This window comes from Solanum pennellii, chromosome 1 (assembly GCF_001406875.1).
Source record: "Solanum pennellii chromosome 1, SPENNV200".
Taxonomy (NCBI): Eukaryota; Viridiplantae; Streptophyta; class Magnoliopsida; order Solanales; family Solanaceae; genus Solanum; species Solanum pennellii.
Window position 1 is genome coordinate 59,753,856 of NC_028637.1, and position 12,200 is coordinate 59,766,055.

At 33.7% G+C, this 12,200-nt stretch overlaps 1 protein-coding gene and 1 long non-coding RNA gene across 2 annotated transcripts; one reads left to right on the forward strand and one right to left on the reverse strand.

Moving 5' to 3' along the window:
• Positions 1 to 786: 786 nt before the first annotated feature.
• On the forward strand, positions 787 to 2,490 carry LOC114075636. Its single transcript, XR_003576039.1, has 2 exons — positions 787 to 1,246; positions 2,009 to 2,490. It is a non-coding gene; the product is annotated as an uncharacterized LOC114075636 (long non-coding RNA).
• Positions 2,491 to 8,485: 5,995 nt separating this feature from the next.
• Positions 8,486 to 9,655, reverse strand: LOC107031456 (F-box protein CPR30-like). The gene is given in 3 exon segments (NM_001323469.1): positions 8,486 to 8,687; positions 8,690 to 8,720; positions 8,722 to 9,655. Coding segments are annotated over 3 exon segments (1,167 nt in total).
• Between the last annotated feature and the right edge of the window lie 2,545 nt (positions 9,656 to 12,200).

Below are 12,200 nucleotides of genomic sequence, written 5' to 3' on the forward strand. Positions count from 1 at the left end.
TCCTGCAGGTCCGTCACCGATTACAGAGAGTCGATTTTCAGTACCCAATTTCAGAATTTCTAAGTATGCTGAAACGAGACATCTGTGACGGGCCGTCGTGCCTATGACGGTCCGTCGTGATGTCCGTAATCTTAGCCAGTTTTTCCAGAAATAAATCTGCTGCTCAAAACGACTAAACAGGTCGTTACATGTTGTCAGAACATCTCTTCAAAATGAAGATACTTATCATATTCAGCTTTGGCTCTCTACATAATATTTCTATTCTCACATGTGGGACATTCTTCAAATAGCTTCTCCTTAATTCTTGCTATCTCCTCTCTAATGACGAGTTGCTGAAAAATGTTTCCCAAATGTTTCCTTACTTCATATGGAAAGTGTCGTTTATTCTTAATCTTTCTCTTAAAATCTATAAAAGGATTAGCCGAGGTAGTAAAATCCAAATTTACATGCTTTGTCGAGAGTTTCAAAAACCTAAAATGTTTCTTTTTACTGGTAATTCTGTCTTCCCAAGTAAGAAACATAGGGGCATGATCTGAACCTGATCTTGCCAAGTGTTCAGCCTCAGAATATGAGAAAATGTAATGAAAATCATTTTAAACCAAGATTCTGTCCAATCTTACCGAAATATAATCATTTCCAGCTCTACTATTCCATGTAAATAGACTTTCATTGAAATTAGTTGTGACAGATCACAAGACTCTATACAACTATACAAGTCTTAAAGTCTTCATAATAAATAGCCACACAGGTAGACCCCCAATCTTTTCTTCCCCATTGAGAACAACATTGAAATCACCTCCAATTAGCCATGGTCCATTCATTCCACCACATAATTGATATAAATCATCCCTAAAATCTAATCTTTGGATACTATCACACTTAGTATATACAAATGTTGCATAAAAGCTAAATCTTGAATTATGATCAAGCATTAGAACAGTGAGTTGCTGCTCTCTGTTTTTTTACTACTGCAACATCATAACCATGATTATCAAACACCCTTATATTTCCACTGATATTGTGAGTTACCATAGGCATTCTTAATCTCCTTCTATATCTATTGAGGGATCTAACCGACTGAAAAGGCTCCATCAGAGAAACAAATGCAAACTTATGAAAGTTATGCAACATTTATACTCTTTGAAATGCATGTTGAGACCTTACTGACCTAATATTTCAAATTAGAGCCTTCACTGATGTTTGGAATATTGGGATATAACCTGTCTCTTTGGTTGGACTCGAAGAGGTTGGGCTAATTCACCATCACCCTGTTTCTTGCTATTTCGAGATGATTTAACAATCTTCATTACCCTTGGGAAATATCTGCATCATTATAAATCAACTCTTCGCTTGATTCTGAAACTATAGCACAATCGAACCCCTTAAGTTCTACTAGATCCTCTGGCTCTGAATATTCATCCTTATGAATGAGAATGTCATGCAAATCTTTATTCGGTGATTCAGAATGGACCGTCACTACTTGGTCTTCATCAGACTGCAATACTGTAGGAACTACCAATACTGCCATATTATTATCCCTCTTAGTACACTTATTTTCACTTGTCGTGCCCATACTACTACTGCTATGACACTGAATAATTTTGCACTAATTATATTTTTTAGAAAATTCTTGTTGTTGTTCATTGATCATATGCCCCATATCACGTTTCTCTGGACTTTTGTAACCTTTATCAATTGAATCCCATGATATCACTACTTCATACATGTCTTCGTTATGCTTATTGTCAGTAGTGTGTAGCTCTTCATGCTTCCGGACTGTTAACATTCAGATCATCTGTTGATGTTGTAGTTAATTTTACAGATTGCATTTCCTTTATCTTTTCTTCTTGTTGCTCTCTATGCTTCTCATGACATTTATTCATGTCCATGTTCTTTCTCCCATCATCTGTATTTGTGGTTTCTGCTTATCCCCGTTGTTTCTTACTTTATTACTTTGAGATACTTCTAGCTGATTGCTTTTCTCTAATGCATGCTCTTTGTTTTTCAGGGTAGACTCAGTATTATCACTTTCTACAAAGTTATGGATTGTATGCGTAGAAGACAGTTGAGCATCACTTTGCAAGACTGATCCAAATGCTTTTGTGATCCACTCCTTGGTTGATATTATCACTCCTTTCCCTTTATCTTGAGAGTCAGGTTCCCTTTATTACTAATAACATTAATTTCTATATTTTGAGACTTTGATGTACTGATGCCTTCCAGAGTGTTTTTCTCTTGGGCATGAGCATCAAACTTGTTCTCCACTACAAGTAGTTATCTGAGGGGCTGTATTTGTGTTCCCCCTTTTTATTCCTTACCACATTCCAATTACCAGGGTCTTGCACTACTTTCCGACTTGAAAGTATTCTTGCTCCTCCTTTTTGCAGTTTTTGAATCTTAGCAGCTTGCGGCTCGTGTTTGAGTTGTGCTATGTCTTGTATATATTGAGCATTTTGCTCTACATTATTCCTAAAATTGACCACTTTACAATTCTCTTTGTTATGCGCTTGCATTTTGCATTCAATACAGTATTTAGGAACATAATCATACTTAATAGCAACCATAGTAGAACTTACATCCTTTTCTGCACATTTTCTATGTTCATTTGCACAGCTTTAGGAAATCACCTTTAAGATCTACCAACACCTTCACGCGTGCACAACTAGGTCTTGTCTTGCTTATAGTTGCTTGATCAAGATGGATAGGTTTTTCAACTGCCGATGCTAGGGAGAAAAGACATTCATTGACAAAGAAAGTAGGTAATAGGTTAGGAAAGTATATCCATGTCATGGACATTGATGTTTCTTCATAAACCCTAAATCTCGAGTCATATATCAGAGTCCGCATCAGATACGAGTACCCATCCTTACACGTGATATAGAAAGCTTGCTTAGAGATAAGGTTAACGAAATCCTCCTGTAGGGTCAGACGAATAAGAATGTGTTTACTCTGAAACAAACCAATGTGACACTCTCCTTTCATCTCACATTGCTTAAGAATGATTTTCCTTAATTCTTAAAGATCAGACCACTCGTATGTGAACTTCCCAACTTTATACTATTGACAATGAGTTTTTAGTTTCTGAAACTGTTGGGAAAATGCGGACTAACACAAAAATATATATGGTAAAAGTAATGAAAATAAAATGGGAAAATAATGATATCAAAAATTTTACGTGGAAACCCTTCTAATTAAGGAAAAAACCACGGGCCAAGAGGAGCAACTGATATCACTATAGTAAGGAATTTTACACTGTGTAATCACGAATACAATACTCAAAGTGACTACTACAAACTCAAAAGGAACAACTCTCTTTTGGTTTCCACCTTACTAAAATATCGCTCACACTGTATTTTTCTTCACAAACTATTTTTCTGTATAGTTTATGGAATGTCCACTTTGCTCTCAAAATAGTTTTTTCTTCTCTAACTTGGTGTGTTATGCAAATGAGCAAGAATGCTCTATTTGTAGAAGGAAAAAATCATGTCTATGTCACTAATGACATAGCTAAATATAACAAAGTCAAAAAAGGATTGTAAATCTTACCAATTTGCCAAACACTTAATCTTTTATTTTCAACTCTAATTACTATTAATTTTTAACAATTACTTGTAGCAATTGAATAACAAAAGTTGACCAAAATATGTGATGGACTCAACAAATCTCCTCCTCCAGTCCCATTCACTGGAAGGAGGTATCTTCATCTTCTTTAGAGAGAGCTCATACCCACAAGTTCTTTGCATAACTTGAACTTGTCTTTCGTATTGTCTTGGTCAGCATATCTGCAGGATTTTCACTTGTGTGAATCTTTTTGACGTGAAATATTCACTCTCCACTTCCTCATGAATCCAATGATACTTTACGTCAATGTGTTTTGTTCTTGCATGGTACATGGAATTCTTACTCAAGTCTATTGCACTCTGGCTGTCACAATAGACAATATACTCCATCTGATTCAAACAAATCTCTTGAAGAAATCACTTAAGTCATATCATCTCCTTGCCTGCTTCAGTAGCCGCAATATACTCAGCTTCAGTTGTAGATAGTGCAACACACTTCTGCAACTTTGACTGTCATGATATAGCTCCCTCTGAAAAAGTAAACAAATATCCAGTAATGGATTTTATATTATCAAGGTTACATGTCATATCAGCATCTGTATAAACCTTAAAGATTAGATTTGATGCTCCAAAACACAAGCATTCATCTGAGCTTCCTCTAAGATACCTAAGTATCCACTTCACAACTTTTCCAATTCTCTTTTCATGGATTTTCGAGAAATCTGCTCACAACACCAACTGCGTGAGTAATATCAGGTCTAGTGCACACTATTGCATACATTAGACTTCCAACGATGGAAGAATATGGAACTTTGGCCATGTTCTCTTTTTCCTCCCTAGCTGTAGAACGCATCCTCTTGCTCAACTTCGTATGACCAGCAAGAGGTGTGGTAATAGGCTTAACATTCTTCATATTGAAACGCTCTAGTACACGTTCAATGTACTTTTTCTGGGATAAATAAATCTTTCTTTTATCTCTGAGACGAGTAATTCTCATGCCCAAAATTTGTTTGGCATGACCCAAGTCTTTCATACAAAAAGACTTACACAACTCTTTCTTCAACTCGTCAATTTTGAAAGTATTCTTGCCACAATCAACATATCATCCACATACAGCAAAAGGATGATAGAATCATTGTCAGAAAATTTTTGTACAAATACACAATGATCTGAAGAAGTCTTCTTATAGCCTTGCTCCCCCATATCAGATTCAAACTTCTTATACCACTGGCTAGGAGCTTGTTTTAGGCCATAAAGACTCTTTTTGATTTTGCACACAAAATTTTCTTTACCTTCTACTTCAAAGCCCTCAGGTTGTTCCATATAAATCTCTTCTTCTAGGTCACCGTGAAAGAAAGTCATGTTCACATCCATCTGCTCAATCTCTAAATTAAGACTAGCAGCCAAACCTATAACTGTGTGAATCGAGGACATATTTACAACATGAGAAAATATTTCGTCAAAGTCAATACCCTTCCTTTGACCAAATCCCTTAACAACCAATCTAGCTTTGTACTTGGGCTTCAATTTGTGTTCTTCAACTTTAACTTTGAACACCCACTTGTTCTTCAAAGCTCTCAAGCCCTTAGGCAATTTTCCCAACTCATAAGTGTGATTCTCATTAAGAGAATTTATCTAATCTTGCATGGCTTCAATCTGTTGATCCTTGTGCTCATCTTCCATGGCCTCCTCATAACATTCAGGTTCTCCACCGTCAGTGAGTAACACATCCTCATTGGGTGAATAACGAGAGGAAGGAAACCGCTGTCTTGTGGACCTCCGAAGCGAAATATTTGATTCGTCGACAACTTCATGAGTAGCAGGATCATCAATAACAATATCATCGTTATTATCAACATCAACATGTTGATTTGATACATGATTCTAGGCGTCACCATGATTATCAAGACCAACAACATCATGCACACTTGTGTGAGGAACTTCATCATAATGAACTATACCATCAAAACTTGAAGATTCTACCTTCTTCGCTTTTATCAATATCTTCAATTTTTTGATTCTCCATTAAAATAATATCACGGCTTCTCACAAGTTTCTTTTCAATTGGATCATATAGCCTGTAACCAAATCCATCAAGGCCATATCCAATAAACATGCATTGCCTTGTCTTGGCATCTAACTTTGACCTCTCATCTTTTGGCACATGTACAAAAGCTTTGCAACCAAATACTCTCAAATGATCATAGGAAACATCCTTTTCATATGAAACACTATTTAGTACATCACTTTGCAAAGCAACAGTAGGAGATAGATTAATAACCTGTGCAGCGGTAAATAATGCCTCACCCCAAAATGAGTTTGGCAGTTTTGCTTCAGAAAGAAAATATCTAACTCTTTCCATCAAGGTCATGTTCATCGTCTTAGCCAAACAATTAAGCTGAGGAGTCTTGGGAGGAGTCTTTTGGTGTTCAATACCTTGATGCTTGCAGTATTCGTCAAATGATTCACAATATTCACCACCATTATCAATACGAGTACATTTCAGTTTCTTTCCAGTTTCTCTTTCAACTGAAGCCTAAAACTACCTGAAGACACCTAACACTTGGTCTTTAGTCTTCAAGACATAGACCCAAAGTTTTCTCCAGCAATCATTAATGAAAGTGACAAAGTAGTGTGCACCACCCAATGTCTTTGGCTTCATTGGACCGAATAAATCAGAGTGCACCAACTCAAGCAACTCTGTCTTTCTCGAAGGAGGGTAGGATTTAAAGGAAACTCTATTTTGTTTACCAGCCAAGCAGTGCTCACACTATTCTAATTAAACACTTTTGAAATTTGACAAAAAATTTCTTCTTGGCTAGAACATTAAGTCCTTTCTCGCTGATGTAGCTAAGTCTCTTGTGCTATAACGTTGATAAGTTATCGCTCTCAATCGCATTCATCATATTAACACAAGCAAAGGCCGTAGTCCAGTATAGACCACGACGTTTGTAACCATGAGCCACAACCATGGAACCCTTAATGAGTTTCCATTTTCCATCAGTGTTGGTATTAACATATCCTTCATCATCTAAAACACCAACAAAAATTAGGTGCAGACGAACATCAGGAACATGTTTCATATTATTTAAAACTAGTTTAGTTCCAACACTAGTTTTCAAATAAATTGTACCAATACCAATCACCGTAGAAGCAGTCTTATTACCAATACTAAAGGTTCCAAAATAACCAGGAGTATATAAAGAGAAAAAAATCCTTCTGTGATGTCACATGAGATGCGATACCAGTGTCCACAACCCAGCTTGACTCATCACAAATAATATTTATCATGTCTGCATCAAGAACGGTAACAAGATCTTCGATGGTGGCGGTGGCTTAACAATTTTCATTGCCATCTTCTTTAGTTTTTTCTTTATTTTTGTCTCCCTCTTCAACTTCCTGCAGAACATCTTTGTGTGCCCTTTAATGCCACAATGATAGCACTCAATATCTTGAGTCTGCCTCTGGATTTGCTCCTTTTTGTTCTCTATACTGAAAATCACGAGTTTTATTTCTCCCCTTTGGGCCAGTTATCAGGACATCCGACGAAGTAGAACCTTGAGTCTTTTTTCTCATCTCTTAGTTCAAAACACTACTCTTGGCGAAAATTGCTAGATATCACACCATCCGGAGCAGAATTTGAGCATGTGTTTTCCCAGAAATATGGCTCAACACATTATCATCAACTCATTGCCTAATGAATCCACAAACATGTTTGTGCAACAGATTCCACTCTTCATCTGTTTTATTATCAGGATTTACAATGGTAAATACTGGTTTGTAAAAATTCTTAACATAAAGCAGATCTTCCATTTTTTCTTTCCAAATGGCATAATTAACACCATTCAAGGTAACCATTCTACTTGTGTTGACTTCCATCATTTTTCCCCAAAAAATATTATTATCGCAAATCAAAGTAAAATTTTTCTGATGTGGTAGTTCAGATTGTGCTGCAAGCACAGAGCATACTCAAATAAAACCTTGGTTCTGATACCAGTTTGTTGGGAAAATGCGGACAAACACAAAAATATATATGGTAAAAGTAATGAAAATTAAATGGAAAAATAATGACACCAGAATTTTACGCGGAAACCCTTCTAAATAGGGAAAAAACCACGGGCCAAGAGGAACAACTGATATCACTATAGTAAGGAATTTTACACTATGTAGTCACGAATACAATACTCAAAGTGACTACTACACACTCAAAAGGAACAACACTCTTTTGATTTTCACCTTACTAAAATATCGCTCACACTTTATTTTTCTTCACAAACTATTCTCTTGTATAGTCTATGGAATACCTCGTTTTGCTCTCAGAATGGATTTTTTCTCTCTAACTTGGTGTGTTCTACAAATGAGCAACAATGCTCTATTTATAAAAGGAGAAATCATGTCTATGTCACTAATGACATAGGTAAATATAGCAAAGTCAAAAAAGGTTGCAAATCTTACGAATTTGCCAACCACCAAATCTTTTATTTTCAAGTCTAATTATTAATCCTTTTTAACAATTACCTGTAGCAATTGAATAGCAAAAGTTGAACAAAATATGGGATGGACTCAACAGAAACTTGGTACATTGTATGAATCACTTTGTTCGTGTCATAGCTTTTTTGTGAATTATTCATATGCTAAGTGTTTGTTTCTACCGATATGTATATGTCGTCAAAAAATACTACTTTCAAATCGAAAAAAATGAGAAAATCGAATCAAATCGACATTAAACAAATCGACCGTTATTTTTTTATTTGGTTTTAGAAATTCAAAAACTGACTAAATTGGTTGATTTTAACAATAACCAATCCAAATCAAACCATGAACACCATAGATGCATTAATAAAATAAATATATTTAACAATCCTTCAAAGTACGGACATATGCACTAATTATATTCAACTTAAATTGGAAGAGTTGTAGCTTGTCTAGAAATATTGAACTTGTGCACTATCCTTGCTTTCACATGGAATTTGTATCATGCTTTCTTTGTAACATATTGCTCTCATACTTGTCGGACAACCCTGTAAATTGAATTCTTGGATTTTATCCAACTTTAGATCATAGGAAATTAAAGAACCCTCTCTGCTTTCGCAAAGCATCACACAATCCTTCCAAATTAGTAACGGAGATTCAATAAGAAGAGGTCTAACTGTGTATATCTTCATCCAAGAATCATATACCCCATACTCTTTCATCATCCAGATTTGCATTAAATCTTGTGCTGGATCATATTCCGGATTTGGATTAGGGTAACGAAGCATTGTTATCGAGTCTCTTAAGACCACTAAACCATAGTGTGGTCCATTGTAGGAATTACAAGTATGAGGCAGATTAATACTGTTAAAAATCTCTGTACCCATATCAAAATAGAGAATTATCATTTTGTCTTTGGGTCCAATTGCAAGCCAATAACAAGCACTCTTGTAAAACACCATAGAAGAAGGCGCCCAATAAATTCTAGGCATATCTTGATCAATATTGTCTAATTCTCTCCAGAAATCAGTGATCATATCATATACCTCAACTTTTTGCTCACTTGAATATGGGTCCCTATAAGGAGGATCATTATAAACTTCAGAAATCCTAACTACCTTGTAGTCATTTGCAATTGAGTCAAATCCAAACCCAACACCATCAATGGAACATCGAAAACCTTGTGGAGCATCACTAGGGAAACGCGGTAGCAACCTATAATTTCTAGTAGCTGGATTAAATAATACGGTGTTCATCATACTAATCAAAGCTACTAAGCCATGACAAGGTCCAATAAATTGGTCATAATCGTTAACAAAAGTGGATTCCAAATATGGCACATCTAGATCTGATAAAACAGGTTTAAGATCATCACCAAAAAGAAAAGACAATGTAGTTTTATGTTGAAAAGGATCTACTTGTAAAGAGCGCTTGAAGATAATGAATTCTTCTTTAGCAGTTTTACTGTTGTTGAGATGGAGGTTGATGAATGTAGAGGATCGAATGAGAATGTACCAAGTTTTAGAGATGCACGTAAATCGAATAAGTGATTTTATCGGAAGCCTTAAAAGTATATAAATAATCACATCTTCGGGCAATTTCTTCAGAATTTCATGTGCCATCTTGTATTTTCTCAAAATGCATTTTGAATTATACTTGAAGAAATGATATGTTTCTGACTTTCTATGTGTAGTCTCACTTGTATCGCCGAAACGCAAGGAAATCTCTATCTCATTTGAAAAATAATAATATTTTTTATTTTGTGGTTATGAGGATTTGCAAATACAACAATTTTTAATGACCAAACACATACAACCTCTTTAATTTGCCTCGAAACTCTATTTAGCATATATCATTTGATCACAAAAAGTTGTACCCTGTATAAATGTTTAGCATATGTTAGACTAACATTAAAAGGGTTAAAAAATTCATTTAAGTAACGTCATCTATTTCATTTCTTTATGTCATTCAAATTGCTTTGTATTTACTTTGTATAAATCAAGTTATCATCTTTATGTTATATAAGGATATCAATTAATTAGCTATAAATGATTACAAAATTATTGTAGATTGATTAGCGATACAAGTTAATATAAAATTTAGTCTATGCTACTATGAGAATACATCCTCCATCCGTTTAAATTTATGTGGCATCAACAAATTAATATTTGACATCATTTGGCTAATTATAATTCAAATTTTTTTATATGATTTTTTTCTCCTCAATCTGACTTTTCTTATTGTAATATTTTATTTAGTCTTTTATAGCGTAGAATATAATTCATAGTTTACACTTTTAGATTAAAAAAAATTTGATAATATTAAATTAAAATTTGAAGAATATCATCTTTGCTTAGAGAGAGATATAGAAAATGAGGTAGATGAAGAAAATAAATTGAAAAGTAAAACACATGATGGAGAAAATGGGGTTGAAGAGAAGATGGAGAAATAAATGAGTAGGTACGTAGAAGGTTTCAAATGATAAGAATATCGAATATTAATGTAAGAAAGAATTCCTCGCGCATTTTAAAAGATGAATAATTTCATTAATCTCTTCCGCCAACATTTTGTATTTAAATGGTACATTGAAAATAAAATAGAAGGGTTAAAATGAAACACGATTTCAATAGAATGTCAAAAGAAAAATTTACGGACAGTAAATGAGATATGTATGTGTTTGGACATTTTCAATATATATCTCTATTATTATATATCATAACTGTTGTATATAAGAGAAAAAAATGATACTCTTTTAGAAAGATGGTTTGGTTTGATTTGATATGAATTTTAAATAAATAAAGATGATTTTTGAATCTTATGATTTTAAAATAATATTATGTTAAATGTATAAAAATATTTTTAACTTTTTTATCGTAAATATATTACGTAAAAAATTAAAATTAAAATATTATTTAGAAAAAGAAAAAAATCATACTTTTTTTTAAAAAAAAAGTTAAACGGAGGGAGTATTGACATATTTCATTGGCCAAGGATTCATCTACCTTTTTGTCCTCTTCCTTTCTTTCTACTTTCTCAACTTTCCATTTATTTTGTGTTAGTGCTAAAAATCTCGAAAGTCATTTTTTAATTCTCTTACAGCTTATTTGGCATTATTGTTGCGATGCTAGAAGTGTTTTTTTTGTTTTAGAAAAAAACACTTATTTTGAAAAAATAAGTGTTTGGCGAATTCTTAAAATTATTTTTAAATAGAAGCAGAAATAATTTTTGTGTTATTCGGAAAAAGCTAAAAGTTTCTGCTTTTTTAAAAAAATAGAAGCAGAAGGAGATTTTTTTTTTTTAAAAAAAAAACTAAAATATTCCTAACATACATACATATTTATCAGTATAATTAATTAACATATCTCATAAGTTTGATTAACTTTCATTCAAGTATTGTATTGCTTTTATTTTTATATAATCAAATTTTATTTTATACATGTTTTATATTATTATTTATACATTATATTGTATATATTATTTTACATACTCCCTCCGTCCGGTATTGTTTGTCATGTTGTGTTTTCTGAAAATCAATTGACTAATTTTCAAAATTAAATTAGATCATATTAATTTGATATTTTAAACAAAAAAAATTAGATATTCTAAAACTATATGAAAACTACTATAAATTGCAATTTTTTGCATATTAATATGATGAAAAAATACATCTTAAAGTGTTAGTCAAAAATTTTATTATTTAACTCTAAAAATAGAAACAATAACAAATAACACTGTCACGACCCAAAACGAACCGCGAGTGGCACCCACACTTATCCTACTATGTGAGCGAACCAACAAATCTAAACTCCAACATAATGCGGAAGACTCAAAATCTTATTAATAAAACCAAATAAATAAACATTCTAAAATTTATCAACTATTATCCCCAAAATCTGGAAGTCATCACATCAAGAACATCTATCCTCAAATTACTAAGTCTAAGAATATTTAAGAACTAGAATAAAGAATAAAACGGTAGTCCATGTCCGAGCTTCAAGGACATCAAGACGTGCATGAGAGAATCCAGTCCGAGCTAGGAACAATAGCTCACCCTGAAATCTGACGTGCTGTAGACTAGTTAGAGTTGCGGTCGAGACGAAGTCACTGGTGCACTTGCTGCACTCCACAAAACAACAAGAAGAACATAAAAGTAGGGGTCAGTACAAG